General features: G+C 45.6%; 1 protein-coding gene across 1 annotated transcript in view; it reads left to right on the top strand.

Annotated features, from left to right (window-relative positions):
• LOC122366983 (titin-like) overlaps positions 1 to 23,389 on the top strand; it is a gene marked incomplete at its 5' end in the record, with an annotated part of 146,027 nt that overhangs the window by 99,507 nt on the left and 23,131 nt on the right. The window contains 2 exons of the mRNA XM_043339714.1: positions 3,498 to 3,932; positions 6,639 to 19,421. Coding sequence (XP_043195649.1) covers positions 3,498 to 3,932; positions 6,639 to 19,421 — 13,218 coding nt within the window. The remainder of the gene's footprint in view (positions 1 to 3,497; positions 3,933 to 6,638; positions 19,422 to 23,389) is intronic.

Here is a 23,389-nt window from a genome sequence, read left to right as displayed (position 1 = left end):
CTGACCTCTGCGGAGAGGTAACCTAACGAAACTCACCGTGACTCCATGTGACCTAACATCACTCACGATGCAATCTAACAGGTCATCTACTCTTCAGCGTCAGTTCATGACAGTGGCGTTCGTGCGATGCCCCAACAGTTCACTCTCTTGGAAATATCTGTCTTTTTTCTTTCCAGTCATCCATGTCTCCGAATCTTTCTGGCATCTGCTTTGTGAAGGCATTTTCCGCTGACCTGACAAGGCTAACGCTTTTCTGACCGGTTTCAAGCATCCTTCGACGTAATGAATAAATTAACCGGTCGCTGAGCGAATACGACTGCAGCGCCAATAAACTACCGCTTTGAATGTACTTATAACCATGTGACGTAACTCAACACGCAATGCAACAAATAATTGAGCATGTCAGGTAACGCTAACTGTGACAATTGTTGATTGTTGAGTGTAATGCTGAGGGCACTTTGCGCTAAGCAAGCAGCCTCTAATGGTGCTTAAATTACGATTCAGAGCAAGTAGTTCAGCGATGCTGAATGCATTAGCCATACTGCCCCAAGCATTACAATCAACAAATGTATTCATCGTTTATTATTGAATTAGATGTCATGTTCGTCTTGGTAGACGGTAACGTAAAACTTTTGATAAATACCAGTCTGTTAGCTTGCCAGATACATGAGAGTTGTGTCGAAGGACTCGATTCTTTTTATGTAACAACTCTTTCGCCTTTGATTTTCATTGTTCGTATTTTTTTACCTCTGCTCTCTGGTTTGACCTCTATGACCATTTTTTATGCGCATCGAATTGCATTTTTGAAATGAGCGTAATGCCGTCATAGTTAGGTATTGCCGAGTGCTCTGTGTTTGTATTCATGTCATCCGATGAAACGGATGTGTAAATATGAAATAAACGGGAGTCGTCGAAACACAATCCACGAAAACCGGCAAACCGTCAAGTCATCGTCAAGATATCGATTAAACCGGACCTAAACAAGATAATCACAAGACTAAACCAGAGATAACACATGTGGCCGTAAACTCACAGCTCACTCCTTGCGCTCGCCTCTCTTTCACTGTCTCACTCTTTCCTTTGCCTAACCTGCCGATTTCTGAACACTCCTTGCCTTACTGAATTTGGTATGGGGATTTTTCATGTGGTGATTTTGTACTAAAATCACTTCGCCGTGCTGCTGTCACGTGGCTGTAGAGCACCGCTCACGTTGTATGCTGTTTTGTATATTTCTGCAAATGTGTGTAAATATGCTTAATGCAGTCTGCTCGAGAAAGTGAACGCAAGGCAACAACTATTCATGGAGTCAGTGTATTTGTAGTGTGCCAATCGATAATTGACAACAAACATGTTGCAGATAACTTCAGGACAACTTTAATCGCAAAAGGATTATCATTGACAGTTTCTCGAGCAGATTCAAACACATAATCACGATGTTCTTTGTACTAACGATTGTTGTGAGTGCTTACATATTTTGTCTGCTTTCCTCAGCACTGAAGGTCAGATACACATCCGAACCAATCACGCAGTTGCTGCAAAAAAAAATCATACTTAAGTGCGATTTAAGTATTTGTTTACATCACACAGAAGTTTACGTCATTTGCAAAATATAAATAAAATATCAACGAAACAAAAAAAACGATCATGCATAATGCATATATCTACTGAACTTTGTAACAAATCTTCTCAGCAAGGTGCACTTTTGCTTAAAAATAGGGCCAAACATTTGCTTTGTTTTTTTCCATATTTTGTGTAACAAAACACTAAGTTGCATATTAATGTTTTTGAAACCTTCAACCACCACACCACAATACATACTCTTCGTTTTCTTCTGTCTGTGCATAGCGTCTTTGTTTTCTTGCCGTTGAGCGTTGTTTCGTGTGACTTGAAACGGCTTTCATTGAGTCGTAACACATGCGGAAGACCAGTGGTTCCAAGTCTTCTCTTGTCAGAGAAAGAGCAATATGTTCAAGTACATATAAAATTTTAAGTTTTTTTCAAAGACCCATAAAAGCAAACAATGACTGCTAACTACCAGTCGCAAACCCATAAGAAATCGAGACACGTTTACAAAAAAGAGGTAACTATATCAAGATTATTCCGTCCGAAACAATTCAGATTCCGATGCTTAATTTCTACTTTTTCCTTGTTTTTCTGTTCTGTGACTTATATAAAATTGACTTGGAACCTGGTCATCATGCATGCAACACTGAGAAAAGGGCGACTGGGCACAGGAGCGCACTGGCCAGAGCTGAAATCTAAACCTCTTTATTGGTAACGTTCGTAATTGATAAAGATGTGCATAATCCGCTACCATGTGGTTACCGACGTAACGTACTTACCCGAAGCCTGCCGCCAGCTCCGCTGAACGTGCCCAGTCCGGCTCCGTGCTGCAGACGTGCCGTTTTAACTCTGTAACATAAACCAATAAATCGATAATCAACACACAACCTAAACGACGAATCAAAGCATTGTTATCGCTCGCAAGACACCAAACAGGGGAACACAACAAGACCACAAACAGCACATACATGCACATTGCACAGACACTTGTTATGAACGGCAGAGGCATTATGCATCCAAATTTCCGAGGAGAGACTTTTAACGATCGGTCAGACCAAAAAAAAAATTAAACAAACGCTCAAAGAGATTTTCACACAAGATTTAGAGAAAAATTTCTAACCAGAGAGTAAAACTAAGTTAAAAAGGAGTGAAAGAAAAATATTAGGTAATTATTTAACTTCCTTTAAATTATAATGCCGATCACCTTAAGCCTCTAAACAACTACTTCATCTCATCAAGTGACTTATGAATTATGATCCAAATACTTTGCAACGTAGATATAACTTGCAGGGCAGATCAAGTCTCATCATCAGTATTTCATTGTGATTGGGATAAAACAAGCAAAAAGACACAGTCATCATTAGATATTATACGAGGACATTCTACAAATGCACAAGCAGCAGCACATATTACAACACAAAATACGGCTCACGAGGTGAACTCTAAACTGGAGTGTAATGCGGTGCCTTCCTATGACTGTGCTCAATATCTTAAGTGTACACTGCGTGTGCTCTTGTATCCTCATTCTGACATTTTGTCTTTCTTGCCGTTCATTTTTGCGAATTTGACTGACGGCGGTTGTGAATGACTTATAATTATGAAAGCGAAGCTCCTCGAACTGAAACAGCAATGCCATGATTTTTGTGAGATGCTATTTTTTCAGCAAGATGGTGAATGCTTTCCACACTTCCTCCTTACATGTGCATGTTACTAACATTACATATATCAGAATCGCTACGTCCTTCGTCGACCCTCAATATGTATCTCAATTAACGGGCCAAAAACCACCCACGTCTAGACCTGCTTAGTTGTATTAAAGTCCCTAGCATTCCCAAATATAAATAATGTAAATGTCAGAAAGTATTAAACCCTCCCTGCTGGTTAGATGCACCATAAGCATGAAGCATGTCCCTTACCAAAACCCGGCCTTGCAGAATTCCCGATCGAAGACGTCGAAGAAGTTAGCATCAAAGACGAAAGGCCAGTTTCTCCAACACCTGCCATCGACAAATCGGACGCAGTCCAAGTGAGCCAGATAATACCCCAGGAAGAGACAGAGGGTGAGACCGATAAGCTAAAGGTGGTCACTGGCGAAGGTAAGTCGGTGACAGAGCTGCGTCGAGAACATGTTGTCACGGTGGAGACCGTCCAAAGCGAAGAGTCGGTGGAAAGTGTTCCCGACAAAAAGCCGAAAACGGATGCGGCTCGTGTTTCACTCAAAGGACAAGAACCGATTCAGGTGGAAGAAACTCTCCCAGAGGAGACATCAATCCCTCAAGACAAAGAAAAGCCGATTAGAAGAGAAACTACAGAAACCAGCATAGTGACAGTTCAAAGAAAAGCGCCCGAAGTGCAGGCAGTCAGCACAGGTGATGCAGCGGAAGAAATTAAGTTGCAAAAACTTCCAGAGGATAGCGCTAAGCCATCAGTAGTTCTACAAGAGTCCATTCAAGTAACTAAGCAGCATCTGGAAGAAAATGTCGTTGAGACAGGAAAGCTTCCAATGGATGAGAAGAAAACCAAGGTTTCCAGCGTGTTGACAGATATGCAGGCACCCGAAGTAGAGGCCACTATTCCAGAGGAAACTACAGACAGAGTTTGCGTCGAAAAACCCAAAACCCACAGCGGCAAGATCAGCGTTAGCCCTCATGAGGCCATCGAAGTGACATCAGCGCAGGTGGACGAGGGCGCGGAAGAGCATGAAGAGGTAAAAGTTAGAGACACACAACAAACCAATGTCACCCAAGTGATTATGGCGCGAAATGTGCCGGAAGTCCAAGAAACGCAACCAAAAGAAACCACAAAGGAAGTGAAACCGTTGGACATGACGGAAAATGTTGCCCAAGAAATATTAAAACCATTAGTACCCGTGGAAGTTATAGAAACAACAACAGAAGAATCGTCTCAAGAATCCAAAGAAAATCTTATCATGGACGTGAAAGAATCAAAAACATCTACTGTTGTTCGGGATATGAGAGCACCCGAAATCACTGGAGTAGAGGCAGATGAAACCGCTGAGACAACAGATCATCCACAGCCTAAACACAGCAAGGCTGGTATCGACTTGAGCCCGCAAGAACCGGTTGAAGTACAAACAGCCCAGCCTGACGAGCAGGTCATCGCGAAGCCGAAGGAACAGCGTGACGAGCAACAGACAAGTGTCACCCAAGTTACAAGTGAAAGGCTTGCTCCACAAGTGACGGACGTCACAACAAAGGATGATGTTGGCAGCGTGAAAGAGTTCACCAGCAGTCCGGTAGAAGCGCTGATCACACTGAAACCTGAGCAGCCGTTAGAGATATCTGAAACAACTACTGAAGAAATCACAACGGAAAGCGGTGACAAGTTGATTATGGACGCAAAGACTCCTCAAATGACCACTACAATTACTGAGATGCGATTGCCGGAAGTGGAAGAGCTCCTTCCTAAATCCAGCACAGACATAATCGCAGACTTCGTTGCTCAGAGAGACTCTGCTGTGATTGACATAATAAAACAAGAACCAGTGAATATCACGGAAACTATTACAGAGCAAAGCTCTGAGGACTTTATGAGTAAATTGGTGATGAATGAGAAAACATCTTCATCCTCCACTGTAATCCAAGACATGCGCGCACCTCAAGTGCAGGAGATTCAGCAAAAAGAAAGCGTCGGAGATGTCGCTGAATACTCCCCACACGAAGAATCAGCGGACACCGAGATGGTCACGCTTGAAACAATAACAACGAGCGAAACTGAGACGACAGAGATGTCTGAAGACACAACGCTGACTCTAGAAGCTACCACATGCACTAGTGAGCAGAGAACTGTTCTAGGGGACCGAAAGGCTCCAGAGACGGCCGAGGTGGTTCTGAAAGACACTGTGTCAGATGTGGAGAAGTTGGACATGGTTGATGATAAGGCTGTGCCCTTAATAAACCCTCAGAGTTCAATCTTTATTGAGGAAGTGGTGCCAACGGAGACCGAAGCCTCGTCAAAGGAAACCAAGCCAACTTCCTTCGTTGCGAAGATGGATGTAACCAGTCAGAAAGCTGTAGAAGTCACTGAAACAAAAACAACGGACAATGAAGAAGCACTTATTATTGAGGATGCACCTAGGAAAACAGCCAAGAAAGAGACCCCTGAAAACCGTTCGCTTCAAGTAACTGAGATAGATTCAAATGAAGCACCAGTCGAAACACCAGACTTTACGACATCTACAGAGACAGCTAAGACCGAAGTTACGATATCAAAATCTGTTGTTACATCGGATGTTGCTGCTATAGACACCATTGAAGAATTTGACGAAGAAACTATCAGAAAAACAAGTGCCCAGCCTACATTTGATGAACAGGTCACTGTTGACGTCACAAGCTCAGAAATCCTGGAAACTGAAGGTGAAATGGCGCATTCAGTCACACCAGATACAAAGAAGGCAAAGCACATCATGTCAGAAATTATCGCTTTAACTACAGAAGAAAATGTCACGGATGAGAACATTGGAGATGTTGCTGAGGCAGAAACGCCACAAAAACGAGCACATCTACGTCTCTTACCCGTTGAGGGTCTTGAAGTTACTGCACAAGAGACGAGTGGAATCACTAAAGATTTTATTAAACCGGATGTTGGCAGCCAGCTCGCTGACGTTGAAATGGTGCCGATGCAGTCAGTGAGTGTTACGGAGACAGAGTCCGGTGGCATGGAAGCCCCTCTGCAGGAGTTTACTAAAGCACAGCAACAGCAAGGTGATACAGTCCTTCCCGAGTCCACTCCAGTTCAAGTCCAGTTGACTGAAGTATCTGAAGTTGAAACTGCTTTTGAAGAAAAGGTTACTCCAAGAGCTGAGCAAGCTGAAACGGGCATGCTGCCTCAACGAGGCATCACCACCACTGAAACGGGCACCTCCGAGACTCCTGAGACATTTGATACGAAACCAGAACAAACGGTTGTCGGGCATGTCAAAATGGAAGAGATGGCAGGCGTAGAAATTGCTGAAGCCGATACACAGGACGCCGAACAAACGCTTGAGGAGAAGAAACCCGTAACCGACAAAGCAAGCATTGGCATTGACACATCGAAGGCAGTTAACGTCACAGAAGAATTGACCAAAGAAAGTGAATCATTCCTTAAACCAGAGGAAATTCCGAAACAGCAAAAGCCACAGACTTCGGTGACGTCACTTGATGAGGTTCAGGTTACTGAAAATCAACAAATGCTCTCCGAAGAAATCTTAGAATCTCGTGAACAGCCGCGCAGCGAAGAAGCTGTCGTACAACTGAACCAGCAGCTGAGAGTGATAACGAAGACAGAGACAGATGCTTTTCATTCAGAGTCAACCTTCACAGATGAAATTAAATCTGAGCAAGCTACTGTTGAGTTTACAAAGAACCAAAGCATTGTCGTTTCGGGTGCTGAAGAATTCGCTTCTGAAGATATACTTCAGCATGAGCGGCTACCGAAGACACAGTTGGCATCTATGGATGTAGACTCAATTCAGGCTGTAGAAATTCAACAGACTGAAGTGGTGGAACATCCAGCAACACTTCCAGACAAAGAGGCCCCAAAGCCTAAGATCGCCATCATTGAGCTAGACAGTCATTCCGTTCCAATGATGCAAGAAACTGTAAATTTGCAGACAGAAGAAATGTTGCCAGAAGACGCAAAGCCAAAGTCGCAAGCTGCAGATGAGAAAATGGAAAACTTCGAAACTGTCTTCACTACTTCTGATGTAGTTATGCAGAAAGAGGATGCATTCGAAGAGAAAGATGTAAGTTGCAATCAGGCCAATATGGATATTCAACCCCTCGAGCCGACTCAAATGACTGAAACTGAGGTGCTCCAATCAGAACAACCAATGGAAGAATACGAAAAGCCAACCATTCGAGATGCTAAAACTGACTTGACGCCCCACCTCAAGATCGCCGTTGAGAGCAATGATATTCCCATGTCGAAAGAAGAAACTATTCAAGAAGACAAGCCAAATACAGATACCGTTACGGTATCAGTTTTGGAATCAAAGAGCGTTTCTGTCCAGGAGACTGCAGTGAATGAGACGGAAGACAGCCTCTTGGAGGACAGGAAACCAAAAGCAATGGAAGCGTCACTGACCGTTGCTGAAAATGAGCCTATTACCGTTGAACTGGCAGACACATATTACGGAGAGTCCCAGATGAACGACTTCAAACGACCACAGATGTCTGAGGCGTCTCAGACCCTTATAACGTCAGAGGGCATTGGTGTTGAGGAGACCGGTGCAGTGGAGGCTGAGGAAGAATTCGCCAAATTTAGAAAACCGCGCTCCGAAAACGCAGCAGTTGACGTGACGCACTCAGAAACCGTGGAAATTACAATGGATACTGCAGTGGAAGCTGAAGCATCAGTAGAAAGTCAACCGAAAGCCACCGAAGAAATAGCTGGATCATCAATCACTGAGCATGAGGGCATATCGGTATCTCTAGATGAAGCTTTGATCAGAGACGAGCCAACAAGTGATTTCAAAAAACCAAGAGAGGCGTCGGCGCATATTCAGTTCCTAACAAAGAAAGGCATTGATGTGTCGGATATTGGACCAATGGACAGCGAAGATACAATGGATGACTTCAAGACCATTCCATCAACGGAGGCCATTGTCAGCGTTACATCCAACGAGGAAGTTGTCATTCAATCTTCAGAGTCGTATGTGAAAGAAGGAAAGGTCGATGAGAAAAGCATGCCTCAGTCTAGTGAAGCGTCTCTCACTGTGTTGCCCCAGATAGCCAAAACAGTCACAGAAGAAGAGCAATATATCAAAGAAGGAAATGTTTCAGAAGACAAACCGAAATCGCAATCCGTTCGAGTAGATTTTTCGCAGGCCGAGGGCATTCAAGCGGTGGAAGAAGAAACACTAGACGTTGAAGAGGAATTAGCAAAAATGAAGAAACCAAGAGATGAACAAGCCAACGTGGGGCTTACTGACCGAAAAGGTCTTCAGGTTGAAGAAAGCGTGGATCTGTTCAGCGAGACGACGCTCGACGCCAAACCATCACCAGCCACCGACGCTGCTAACATAGAGATGTGCTCCCATACTAACATAACCGTCTCTGAAATGTCCGAGTCATATAAGGAGGCTCCCTTGGACGAGTTCCGCACCCCGCTGCATGAGAAACCCACCGAGTCCATTACCTCCAGGCAAACGATCACTGTCACTCAAACAGAAACAGGCGAAACCCTCGATAAGCATGTCCCTGAAGCTTTGCCCGTCCCTCACTCTGCCACCCAGGACATGTTTCCCCTCCAAGGTGTTTCAGTTACAAGCACCCGAACCGATGAACTTCCAACCGATCTCGGCGAGTTCACCAGCTCGAAGGCGGTGGCGGAGACGGACATCGAGGCGCAGCACGGCTTCAGCGCCAGCGAGCAGCAGCGGTTGGAGTCGGAGGATACGTTCGAGAGCGAGGCACTGCCCGGTAAACATCAGGCCGAGGTAGGTATTGGTCTTACTGAGGCCGGAGTGACTACAGTTGTGGAGCATAACGAGGCAGAGGATGAGTACACTCCAGGAAAAATGCCCGGAGCTGTTCAGCTCAAGCCTCGAATGATCCCAAGCGAGGGTATGCAAGTAGAAGAAGTGCAGCCTGGTGATGGTACTGGTAAATTTTTCCCGGAGCAGTTTGTTGCCACTGAGAAAGCTGCTGAAAGTGTATTACCTTACAAGAGCATTTCAGTGAAGGCGACTGATATAAATGAGCTGGAAGATGACTTACCTGATTTCAAAATCCCTTCATCATTCCGAACCTATGGCGATGTGGTGCCCGAGCATCATCTGGAAGTCGAAGAAATTCTGTCAGAAGACATGACAGGCAAAATTTTACCTGAAAGCTTTGTTGCAACTGAAGTCGCTCAGAAAACGATAATTGAGCTCAAGGGCCTGAAGGTGTCTGAGACGACAGCTGAGGAGTTTCAAGAAATATTGCAGCAAGGAAGCAAACCAAGAGAATTTATGGGCTCTGAATCCATCCAGGAGACTGAAGCGATGGAAATTCAAGAAGTGACACTGACTGAAGAATCTTCAGAGAAGACCAGTGAAGCTGTAGATACTCATCATGGCGTGATTAGGCTAGCTGAGCCGCATAAGGCTGCAACTGTAGACATTGTATCCAGTGGTGATGTTGAAAGTGATATGGCGGATAGTGTGAGACCTGATGTGCATGAGGCTGCGACCTCATATACTGTTGTGCAGCCAATCGATGTTTATGAGGTCAAACCAGGGGATATCGAGGAATCCTTTGAGCGTGACATCCTTCCATCCACCCAAGCCCACACCAGGCTCAGCCCACAGAACACTCTTGAAATTTCAGAGTTCCCCGCTGAGTCCTCTCCTGAGGATTTCACTCCAGAGTCCCGGCGGGAGGCGAGCGCAAGGACGGGGGTCGTCGAGCAGCAGGCCGTCATCACCGACGAGGCTAGACCTGAAGACGTCCAAGGAACAGTCGACGAACTCAAAGCTGCGCCAGCAACAGCCCGTACCGAGATACTCGAGCAACAGTCACTTCTCAGTTCCGAGGTGTGCATAGACGAGAGAGAGGATACGGTGGCGCCGTTCAAGGCTGGAGAACAGGTTCCTGAGACGACCACGGAGCTCGTCATGAGACACACGGCACTGCTCACAGATGTTGGTACACGGGAGGAAACAGAAGAGTACTCGCCAGAACAGCCGACCACCGCATCTCCAAGGGAACAGTTAATTGGTCTCGAAGCACCAGTTCGAGAGCAAGTAGAGCTGGGAGAAGTTGAGAGTGATTTCGATCAGAAACAGCTTCCGGAGCAGAAACAGGCAACTGAACGACAAGAGCTGGCTCAGAGTAAAGTTGTAGAATCGGAGGACATCACCAGCTTCGAAGCTGAAGAACAGTTCATCACATCAAAGCCTTCGGAAGAAAAACAGCCTAAGATGACCATGGTCGAGCAGATTGGAGTTCAGGGAATTGAAGAAATCGTTCATGACAAAGAGGGGAAGGTTAGCGATGAGGTAGCGCCTACAGGACAGAAAGCTGCTTTGGATGTCGTCCCCCAGCAGAATATCATTACATCAGAAGTAAAAGCTACGGAACAAGGCACCGACTACAAGGAAACAGACGTTAAACCAGTTTCAGCTGAATCCAGCATTCTGGAAATGGAGTCCATGCAGGGTGAAGTGACACAGACCGTAGAAACGGAAACTGATTTTGCTCCAGGAGAGCTCAATCTGAAGAAACCGACAGTGCGTCTTAACATCGTTGAAAAACGTTCCGCACAAACGGAAAATATTTTGGTCGGTGAATCGGAGGACACCTTCACACCCGGCAAGCTAAATGAAGTACAGCCAAAAAGTTCTTTCGCCGAGCAGGAATCTGTGCAAATTACTGAAGTTACCCCCGATTCGCAAACAGGGGAATATGTCGTTGGCGATAAACCAGGCGAGAGAAGTGCTGACGTCTGTTTGTCTCCTATTGAACCTGTCATAACGCAAGACGCAAAATCAGAAGAAACTGAGAAGGACTTCGACAAGTTTGTGTATCCAACAGAGATGGCAAAACAGACTATTCCCGAGCAAAAGAGCACTGCTGTTTCTGAGATCACAACGGGCGAGACTGAGTCAGAATATGCTCCTGATGTCATGCCAGAGCTACAAGAACTGACAGAAGTGGTTGAGCTTAGGGAGCGCAAGACGGCGATTGCACAAGATATTGTGACGGAAGAGAGAGAAGGTGACAAAGAGAACTTCGTGGCAAAGTCTGTGCGCGTTGAGGGTCGCATTTCGCCACTTGAAGGTCTCATTGTATCTGAGGCCCAGCCAGATTCTGATGAGGATACGTTTGATCAGAAGCCTCTTCCGACAAGCGTTGATGCGCAAGTGGGCTTCACAACAGAACAAGCCTATGATACGACAGAAATAACCACCCAAGAAGCTGAAGAAAAATTCGAAAGCAAACTGGAGCAAAAGGTTACAGCCCTAGACTCCATTATCCCCCAGGAATCTACTGTTTCCAGCGAGATCATAACAAACGAGCTTGAAGAAGAATATCGCCCTCAACAACTACCACAAACTGTTGAACTCATTCCCTCCACTAATCTTGTGTCGCAAAAGGCAGCGTCGACATATGAGGCCGAGATTGATGAGAAGGAGGAATGGTACGACATCCAGGAAGAACAAATGAGACAGCCGACCTTATCAACGATTAACCAGACAAGCATTCTCGTTTCAGAGATTGTTACAGATCAAAGCGAAACCGATTTCAACCCTGAAGTTTTACCGAAAACTACTACAGCAAGCCTTGACGTTTCCACGTTTAGTCCCCTGGAAACAACAACTACCCAGATAACAGATAAAACTGAAGATTGGTCGGCACCGGAGACGAAACAGCGTAATGCTACAACCACGATGCTAGAGCAGACCTCGGTGGATGTATCCCAGGTCGTGGAGGATGAACGAGAGGGTGAGTTCAAGCCTGGTATGCTACCGACCACATCAGAAGCTACTGAGCAGCTGATATTTGATCAGTATAAGGCTCCACAGGTCAGCCAGCCGGAGACAGAAGAGAGAGAGGAGTGGTACGATGCCGAAGAAGTCGACATTCGACAGTCGAGAGTTGAGGTAATCGAACAGCGCACGTTGCAAGTTTCGCAAGTCGTAACTGACGATAGGGAGGACGAGTTTACACCAGACCTAGCGCCAAAGAACAGACATGCATCGCTCCAAGTTTCACCAATGGAGCCTACTGCGGTCGAAGAAGCACTTCCAAATGAGAAGGAAGAAACCTTTGACACAAAGCCTGACCTCGGAGTTACCGCTGGTGTCGAGGTAATTCAACAGGTGCCACTGCTCACTGAGCAAACCGATGCAGCTGAACGTGAGGACGTTCTTCAAGAGCAGAAAACTCCAAGTGGAGCAAAAGCATCGGTTGAAACGGAAACACCATGGACGCGAGCACCCACCATCGGACAAACAGAGCAAGCTGAAACAACGGAAGAATACTCCTCTGAGCAGGTCACAAGGAAAAAGCCAGGCATTTCGATCTTAGAGCAGGACTCAATCCAAGTCACCGAATCAGTTGTTGAGGAAAAAGAAGAAGAAACAGAGACATTCCAAAAGCCAAAAGAAAAGGAAGCGAAGGTAGGATTCTCTCTCCAGGAAACGTTGTCAACATCTGAGACGTTAGCTGATGAGCAAGAAAAACCTTTCGAGAGCAAGCCCGATTTGGGAGTACGTGCCACAGACAGCATTACAGGACAACCTGTGGCAGAAACCTCAGAAACGCAGACATCAGAAGAAACTGAAATTCACAAAGATGCTGTTTTGGATACATCTGTAGCAAAAGAGTCGACAAACCTCGTGGAAATGCGCTCAGCTATTTCCCACCAGCAAATCACAGACGAAAGAGAAGATACTTTCAAAACACCTGAAACGAAGCAAGTCAAGCCCAATGAGGAGATTTTGGGGCATGACACAGTTGAAGTAACTGAGGTAGCTCCGGAAACTAAAGAAGTTGAATTCCAGCCAGGGGAGCTTCCAAATAAAAAATCAGCCAACGTCAAATTCGACTCTCAGGTTGCAATAGCGAGAGACGAAGTAACCATTACTGAGGCAGAGGAGGAATTTACACCAACTGAATCTAAGCAGCGTACCGCACATCCTCAGGTTGACGAACAGATAACCACTATTGTTTCAGAGACGCTGACCGAGGAGGTGACGGAGGATGCTACAACAACCCTGCCAACTGGTCAAACGATCGAGGGCAAGCCTACCATCACATCTAGAGCCGTCACAACAATTTCAGAAGTAACAGCAGATGACACTGTCGAAGATTATGACATCACCCAGATCGTGCAGAAAACTGCGAAACCTTCTATTGACGAACAGAGAGGTGTGGAAATACAAGAAGTTCGTCCTGACGATACTGAAACCTCATTGGAGGAGTTTGTTACTAACTCTAAACAGGCTTCCGTTGACTTTGAGCTTAAGAAGGCTCCAGTCACTGATGAAACAAGGACGGTCGAAACGGAAGAAACATACACCTCCGAATCCATTGGAACAGCTACCGCAAAGGGATCCTTCGTGGAAAAGAAGACCATAAATGTTAAGCAGACCATACCCGAGGACAGAGAAGAGACGTTTGAAAGTCCTTCCACAACAGTGGCTAAGCCAACTGAATCCATGGCGCCTGAAGACCGCGAAGCGCCCGTCCTTTATCAGCAACATCCCGAAGAGAAGGAAGGTACATTCGCCGACAAATATGAAGGCATTACTGTTAAGCCAAAAACGGTGATAACCGAAAGAAAAACTGTGGTCACCGCTGATAATACAACTGATGAGAAGGAAGAGACATTTGACATCACTTCACCAAAGGATAGGCAGGCGAGACCAACGGTTGACGAACACCAAAGCGTGGTCGTACTAGAAACAAAGCCCACTGACAGGGAAGAGAGCCTCGACGACTTCAAGTTCCAAGGAAAATCTGCAAATGTTGACTTCGAATTACAGCATGCTCCAGTGTCAGGAGTCACAACAACCGATGAGTCCGAAGATGTCTTCACATCAACACCCTACAGAACCGAAACAGCGGACGGGGTAATAATCACACAAAAAGAAACAGTAACTGTCAAACAAGCTATCACAGGGGACACCAGTGAAGACTTTGATGTTTCACTTCCCTCTGGCAAAACACTGTCGGCATCGATGGTGCCGGAAGACCGCCAAGCAGCCGTTGGATTCGGTGTTGAAGTCGAAGAAAAGGAAGTGACGTTCACCGACAAGCCGGAGGGAATTAAAGTCACTCCAAAGACAATAATGACTGAGCGCTCATCTGCTGTTAGCTCAGAGCCTGTTACAGAGGAACATGAAGATACCTTTGAGTCAGTTAAACCCAAAGACAGAAAGGCCAAGCCAGCTGTGGATGAGACTAGGGGAGTTGAAGTTACTGAAGCAGCACCCACAGAGCTTGAAGACTCTTTGGATGAATTTACTGTCAACAAAAAGAAGGCAAATATTGGTTTCGAAATTCAGCAAGCTCCCACGCAAGCAGAGGTGCGACCAGCCGAATTAGAGGATACATATCAAACCAGAGTCACCAAAACCGAAACAGCAGAAGGTACTGTGATAACAACAGAAACAATCACTGTCAGTCAAACGGTGACAAGTGACAGAGAAGCTGACTTCACGGTTAACCTCCCGAAGGACGCGAAACCGGGACAAACTATGACTCCTCAGGACAGACAGACTGCTGCTACACTTGTCATCACCCCAAATGAAAAGGAGGATGACTTTACTGAGACTACTCAAGAATTCACAATAAAACCAAAGGCGGTGCAGCCCGACCGAAAGACTGCAACAAAATCCGATGAATTTGTCGATGAGCACATCATTGAGCTTGACCAAACGAAGCCAGTAGCTGTCAAGGCCAGGAAGTCTTCAGTTGATGAGCTGGTGACGGCATCAGAAGGAATAGTCCAGGAGGAGGAATCGGTTATAGTGGAGCAAGAGGTAGTGGACTCTAAAGGCAAACGAAAACGTTCGAAACAGGAGCGTCGACGAGAATCTGTTGAAGAAATTCGCCGTGGCTCAGTCACTGAGATTCGTAGAGGTTCTTTGGATATGACAATACAAGAAGTCCATGATGACGATATAAGCATATCTGAAGAAGTAACCATACAGCCGACGATAACCGAAGAAGATGACGTTCTCATTACGGAAGGGGATGGTATGGATACGACCCGAAGGGTGGTAAATGAAGAAAAGGATGGAAAGAAAAGAAAGGTCGTCATTCATACGTTTGCCAGCAAACCAACGGATAACACCAACATAGAAGAGATAGAAACAGTTACACATAAAACAGAAGAAGAGGTTGTTGAGCATACCATCGATATTCAACTGGTGGATGAAGAGTCCGACGAAACTGTTACTGACTTCACGGTCAAGAAGAAGAAAAAGAAGCCAACTAAAGAAAAGACAAAAGAAACAAAAGGTCCGGAACCTGTTGAAGAAACACAAGAAACAGCAGTACTAAAGAAACAGCCAAAGACAACAGACCAGGACAAAGAAAAGACGGATCATGATGTTGAACACACAATTGATATACAAATGGTCGATGAAGAAACAGATGAAACCATCACTGATTTGACGATAAGAAAGAAGAAAAAGAAACCAGCGAAAGATAGAAAAGAGGACACGACGGCTCCAGAGCCCGTCGAAGATACACAGGAAGAGACAGTGGTGCTGAAAAAGAAGCCAAAGAAGGAAGGAGCAGATACAGAAACTGATACAGAAACTGACACCAAAGTAGTTTTGAAGAAATCCAAAAAGCCAAAAGATGCGAATGAAGAAGAAACCACGTTCGTTGTTCAGACTATTCCTCAAAAAGAGGACCTCAAAATAACAGAAGTAGATAATACAACGACAACGGAAACAATCATCAGCCAGGACATCACAGAAGAAGTCGAAGTGGAAGAGGAAAAGACAATCAAGTCCAAGCGCCCGAAGAAACCTAAGGCCAAAAAGCCAACAGAGCAAACACCAGAAGATCAGGCCGTAGTTACTGAAGAAACTACGCCTACAAAAGAGGTGACGATGAGTGTGACTGATCAGAAGGTGGACGAGACAGCGGAAGACATCGTCGAAGAGACGACAACTGAGTTCATGGTCAAGAAACCGAAGAGAACCAAGCCTAAGATATCTGAGGCTGATGAGTCACATGTGACCGAACTCATAGATGACAAAGAGGAATCGACAACAATCAAGCTGAAGAAAAAACGCAAACCAAAGCAAGGGGAAGACACCGTCAGAGAGGAATTTACGGTGAAAACAAAGGAAGCGGACACACAGGAAGAGGAGTTCACCGTGATCCAGCAGACCGACGAAGACGTTACCGAAATGGAAACAACAGACGTCACGATCAAAAAGAAACCAAAGAAAAAGAAGCCTTCAAAGGACATTAAGATAGATGAGAAGGAAGGTCAGGAAACAACCGACGATGCCGTTGAGTTCTGGGTGAATTGGGAATATGCAAAGGCAATACAGCGTATACACCACGAAGAACTTCAATGGGCTCGAACATCAGGAGTTGATTTCTCAGAAACGCCCGAACAAACTACCATCCGCAAGAAGAAAGTTCGGTTCATTCAAAAGGGATCTGAAGAGCCCATTGAAATTGTTGAGGAGGTTTTAGAAGACATTCCAGCAGAGGAAACCGAAGAACAGGAAACAAAGAAACCAAAGAAGAAATCAGCAAAGCGAGAACTAGTTACACAAGAATCCCTGCAGAATGAGGAAATAATTACTAGTGAATATCCAGAAAAAGATGATAAAGAAGAAGTCCCAACAGAAGTGGCGGAGCCGCGTCTTGACACAACTGACGACGCTGTTACAGTATCTGCAGCTGATGTTGAGGAAACAACACAAGTATTGCCACAAAAGAAACCAAAAAGATCAAAAGCAGACAAAACACAAGATGTGCTGCAGCCAGTGGTCACTGAGGAACAAGTTACTCAAGAAACACCTGAAGAGCTTGAAGAGCTTAGAAAACCGGATGAAAAAGCTATCCCAGGCATTTCCCCTGATGATCTACAAACAGCGGTGTCCAAATCAAAAACCGACACGCAGGAAGCTCCTCGGGAAAAGCCGGAAAAGAAAAAGAAGCCAAAAACTAAAGTGCAAAAACCAACCGATGAGAAAGAGGACGAAGATCAGCCACAGGAGGAAGTTCCAGCTCAGCAACCTTCCGCTGAGGAGGAGCCTAAGACAAAGAAGAGCAAACGGCCAAAGAGTCGACCAAAGGATGTTTCTGAGGCAGTTCCCGAAGACCAAGTGCCTGACAAGCCAGAACAAAAGCCTATTGAGGAGTCGCTTCAGAAGCACACTGAGGGCACTGACACCGTTGCAGAAGAGATAGTGGAAGAGATTAGGACAGCGCCCATAATAACGGATAGCGCAAAGGAGCTCTCTGAAGAGGACAGCCTGGTTGTCGCAGCTGAAGAGCAGAAACCCAAAATGGAGCAAATAGAAGAAAGTGTTACGGTAGAGACAAAGCGAGTGAAGAAGCCAAAAGCGAAGAAGCGACCTGATGAGAAACCAGTCGACAAGTCTGATGACGTGGAAGAAAGCGCAAGTGTACGCTTACCAGACCAGGAGACGCCGATCGCAGAAACATCTGTAACCATTGATGTCCCTGAAGATGAGCAACCATTAGATGAGATCACCGAATCAGAAGCAGTGACAATAAAAACACCAAAGGGAAAGAAAAAGAAACCAGTGGTAACAGAGGAAACTGAAGAGGTTGTTAAGCTACAAAAGAAATCTAAGGTCCACAAGACTGAGGATGAAATTGAATCTGAGACTATAGATACTGAGGTAACGCTTAGGCGAGCGTCGATAGAAAAGCCTCAGGAATTGACTGAAGATCAGGAAACAGTGTTTGAGATCACTGCCAAAGACACTGAAGAAGATGCTGAGGCAACGGAAGTAACGCCTGACAATTTGCCTGAGGCCGCTGAAAGCATTACAATAATCAAAAAGGGTAAAACTAAAAAGCACAAACCAAAGGAACCGACTACAGAAAAGCCAATCGAAGAGGGAGAACAAAAGCCGGAAGAGTCACTCCCGGAAGAACCAGAGGAGGTTTCGATAAAACTTGCCAAGAAAAAACCTGTAGTCAAAGAAGAAGTGGGTGAGGAGGTAACACTCAAGAAGAAAAAGCCAAAGAAACGAGTTCCAGAGACAGATCAGGAGGTAGTCGCATCATCAACAACACTGAAAATTAAGCGTCCTGAAGATGACGTTGAAGCAGAAGCGACTTTACCCGAAGATCAAGAGGTAGAGTTCGAGCTACCACAAAAGACAAGGACTGAAAGCCCTCTGGAGGACGTTGAAGATGAATCTGCTGAAGCGCAAGTTGTTATTAAGAAGGTAAAAACCGTAGATGATGTCGAGAAGGTGGAAGAAGAAGTTATTGAAGAAATCATCAAAAAGAAAAAGCCCAAAAAGAAGCGAACTGTCGTCCATGAGCCCGAAACCGAGACCTTACTGAAAAGACGTGATTCTTCAGAAGATGACGTAGAGGCGGACGCAGTTTTCGGAAAGCCAGATAAAGAATTTGATGACGTTCAGGAAGAGTTCGTCATAAAAAGGCCAAAGAAAAAACCATCAACAGTAGAAGAGCCTGAAGAAGCAATTACCCTGAAGCAAAGGAAACCCAAGAAATCAATCGATTCCGCAGAACAGGAAATAACATCAACGGACATCACTGTAAAACGTATTGAAGAGACTGTTCAAGAGCACTTCGAAGACCAAGACACTCAGTTTGAATTTAAGACAAGTAAAACGCAGGAGGTCAGCGACACCGAACAGCCGGACGAAGACGCAGAAGCAAGCGTCCGAATCAAGAAGACCAAAAAGGGTGACAAGCCGCACAAGAAACGTCATATCCCCTTCGCTTCACTGGACGACGAGGAGCAAGTGCGCATCGAGCTCGCTAAGAGTGCGTCTCAGGAAACAGTTGAGACGGTCTTTTTCCACGACATGCCCTCAGTAGCAGATGACATCAGCGAAGACGTTGAGTTGGCTCTCCCGAGACGCCGAAAGCCTGAGTATAAGGTGGAAGACGTTGAGACCGAATTCGGTGTCAAAGCACCGCGCAAAAAGCGCGAGCCGCAAGACGACTCAGCTGACGGTGCAAGTCGTACTGTTCGGCAGACGTTTAAAATGAAGCTACGTCAGGATACTATAGGCGCTGTGCCGGGCTCTCCTGGCTCATCTGTGGGCGAGGAATTCGATTTCAGGTTGACTCCCGTTCCGGACAAGGAGGCGCCAGTCTGGAGCGAGGACAGCGAGGACGCGTCGCTGCAGCTTAAGCTGCGACCCAAAAAGAAAGGTCAGCTGGCCAGTGAGGTCGAATTTTGGAGTGGTGCTGCTGTCTCTAACATTCTGTCGAGGCAACATGGATGCCTGCCTCCCTTTTTGGCTGGCGCTCGCTCTAATCATCAACGCTTTCTAATGGCTCATATAATTCCATACTTCAACGAGTGCTATCTACCAGCGGCCTTCCGCGCTGCTGCAAACGAATCCGCGATCTGCGTGTTGTGGTGCAAAGGCTAACAATGTTTTATATACGCTGACACGGAATCCAAGCCAGAATGCTGTTTTCTTTTTTTGGTTCGCCAAAAACATGTGCACTAACATTCTAAACCTTTCGTTTCCAGGTGGACCTTTTCAGGCTCTCACAACTTCACTTTTCCAGTTTGACTTTCTCCAGCAGCAGATCTAAGTCGCATCTCAAGTATCATGCATAGTGTATATTGTATAACTAGACCGAAGGCTGAATATTGACCGAAGGTGGTTCTAGCCGCCAACTGGTGTAGAAATGCCGTCAACTAAAAGGCACAACTGCTGAGAACGTGTACATTTTGGTCCTATGACTATTAACTAACGACTATCTGTTACGGAGACTGAGGAGGGGTCGGAATATCTTCACCTGGGGTTTTCAAATCTCAATCACTCCGAGACACTATTGGAATATGAAGAAGTTGCCTACCTTTCATCCCGAATGTTACTTTCGCTTTAACCGAAGCTGCTCGTAGTCATGTATGTATGTAAAGTAAAACTAGACTGGGTTCGTAGCTGCGTATGTTCGTTGGTAGGTTCGTTCAAAGGTTCGTTATTTTAAACTTGGTAGCAACCAATCCCTTGCATTGCAACATAAATCTGGCCTAGTGACCCAACCTCTGCCGTTTGAGAGACTCAAAATTGAGTTGAATATTCCATTGTATTGAATTGAGTCCGTGCAGATGTCAAATGGGAGCTGAGAATGGACGGTCTCAAATTAAGAGTACAGTCTGCCTCTGGATCATCTATCTGTAAGCTAGCCAAATGGTGTCACAAATGCTGATAGTCCGTGAAAATGGTTAGCGATTAGTAGCGAATGCGCATTGTTGCATCTATAGTTTTACCTTGAAATTAATTTTTCATCAGAAGATCCATTTTCATGATCGTCAGATTTCCGCACTAAAAAAAAAAAAAATTCATCACTTACAACAATACCAGTAAAACGCCTTTTGGGCGAAGAACGAGCGAGCGAGATAGTGAGCCCTGCACGTGCGGAAGGGCGAGAGGGTACTTCCAACGGGGCTTGTGCAAAGCACCCTTCTAACCGGTCGCTAGCGGTGTGTCAAATTTGAACGCAATCGGCCCATCCGTTCCTGAGATCTGGAAGCGGCATTCTGCACGTGCGCACGTGCAAACGGGGTCCAAACTGACTTTTGCACGGCACCCTACTAAGCGGTCCCCAACCGTGTACCAAATTTGAGCGCAATCGGCCAAGCCGTTCTCGAGATCTGGAAGCGCCCCCTGCACGTGCGCACGTTCAGTAGCACCTTAACCGCAACACATGGGAATGCATTGCCTGGTGGGTGCCTACCTTCATGCCAAGTTTCAGCGAAATCGCCCCAGTAATTACCGAGTTATTGAAATGGCAACACATTTGGCACCTCTTCTTTTTGTTGCATTTTTGCACGTGCAGTGGGGATCACTCACATAGATCAAGAGTATCCGACCATTGGTAGAAGGGATGCAGCTACCCTACAAAAATTACCGCAAGACAATCACCCAAGCGGCTGCTGAGATATGAGCCTCTCAAAATCACTACTTTTGCAAAACAGCTTGAACACCCTTGACTTTTCACGTGGCACGTGCCACGACGGTCACTGAGATGTATCAAAATTAGTAAATAACGCGGTAGAAGGGATGGGGCTACCCAGCAAAAAAAGACCGCAGGCCAATCGGTCCAGCGGTTGCTGAGATATAAGCCTCATAAAAGCGTTACAGGCCGGGCCGGGCCGGGCCGGGCCGCTCATACTGAAATTTTTCCGTTATATTGAAAAGACTTCGCTTCGCTCGCTGCGCTCGCTCGCTCGTAATAACGGTTTCTTATAAGATCTGTTTCATATGATAAATCCTGAACTCATTATTAGCAATTGCAGGTACCTATTTTATGTTACCGGTAAAACGCCTTTTGGGCGAAGAACGAGCGAGCGAGACAGTGTGAGCCCTGCACGTGCGGAAGGGCGAGAGGGTACTTCCAACGGACTTGTGTAAAGCACCCTTCTAACCGGTCGCTAGCGGTGTGCCAAATTTGAACGCAATCGGCCCAGCCGCTCCTGAGATCTGGAAGCGGTATTCTGCACGTGCGCAAGTGCAAACGGGGTCCAAACTGATTTTTGCACGGCACCCTACTAACCGGTCCCCAACCGTGTATCAAATTTGAGCGCAATCGACCCAGCCGTTCTCGAGATCTGGAAGCGCCCCCTGCAAGTGCGCACGTGCAGTAGCACCTTAAAGGAAATAGTTCACTTTTAACATGGGGTTTTGAGCTGGAATAGCAGTTTCGTAGCTTGAGCTGAGACTAGCACAAATCAGGAGCTTTTACGGCTCAACGATCACCCTAGACGAAGAAATTCCATTTCTCGTTCCGAAAAGAGTGCCTTGTAGAGGAATGCGTGCCTTGCACAGGAATGCAGCCACGTCATCGTCAGCCAATCAGCGTGCTGCTTACAGCCAATGCAGTATTCGTAGGTTTGAGCTACGCAATATGATTGGTCAATGCGTAATAAGCTTCCGCGTCAAACATTATTTTACATAGAATATAGTTCGCCCTATATTAAAATAAAGAAAATAGTTGTTTTTACAAAAAGGTTTTATTTTATTTCATGATTATTTTGAGCATAAAAAATCATAAATCAATAGCAAAATACTGATTTCAGGAAAGTGGACTGTTTCCTTTAACCACAACACATGGGAATACATTGCCTGGTGGGTGCCTACCTGTATACCAAGTTTCAGCGAAATCGCCCCAGTAATTACCGAGTTATTGAAATGGGAACAAATTTGGCACCTCTTTTTTTTTGTATTTTGCACGTGCAGTGGGGGTCACTCACATATTGTATTGTATTGTATTGTATTGAACAATCATGAGCGATCCACATTCTGAAAGTGCGTGGCGATTACATACATCAAGAGCATCCGACCTTTGGTAGAAGGGATGCAGCTAACCTACACAAATTACCGCAAGACAATCGCCCAAGCGGCTGCTGAGATATGAACCTCTCAAAATCATTACTTTTGCAAAACAGCTTGAACACCCTTGACTTTTTACGTGGCACGTGCCACGACGGTCACTGAGAGTGAGATGCATCAAATGTAGTCAATTACGGGGTAGAAGGAATGGGGCTACCCAGCAAAAAAGACCGCAGGCCAATCGGTCCAGCGGTTGCTGAGATATAAGCCTCTCAAAAGCGTTACAGGCCGGGCCGGGCCGCTCATACTGAGATTTTTCCGTTATATTGAAAAGACTTCGCTTCGCTCGCTGCGCTCGCTCGCTCGTAATAACGGTTTCTTATAAGATCTGTTTCATAATCATATGATAAATCCTGAACTCATTATAAGCAATTGCAGGTACCTATTTTATGTTATCATGGGGGCTCGTGCAGGCCTTATTCAAATAGCCGCCATCGCTTTGGGTAGAGGACCTATGAGATCAGGCAATGTTACCTATAGATTGTGGTTTAGATGAATTATAAATACGGTCTCCTACTTCATATTATACCTACTTGCGTTAAACACTCCTTTGTTTTCCCCTTTGTTTTTTTTTCGTTTTATTTCCAATGTCTTTTGTATAGCGAAGGATGCTCAAGTGCTTGGTATTAACGATTAGCTGATTGCGCTTAGGGAGTGTATGTCCCATCCCAGTGTCTTTGTGGCAGTTCAACCTACTTAATTTGATCGAAGATACGCGATATTCATTGCCCGTAAGATTTTCATCACACCTTAGATGGCAGTAGTTAACGA

This window comes from Amphibalanus amphitrite, unplaced genomic scaffold (assembly GCF_019059575.1).
Source record: "Amphibalanus amphitrite isolate SeventyFive unplaced genomic scaffold, NRLGWU_Aamphi_draft 000843F_arrow, whole genome shotgun sequence".
Taxonomy (NCBI): Eukaryota; Metazoa; Arthropoda; class Thecostraca; order Balanomorpha; family Balanidae; genus Amphibalanus; species Amphibalanus amphitrite.
The sequence above is the reverse complement of the archived record's forward strand: the minus strand, read 5'-3'. Positions and strand labels throughout refer to the sequence as shown.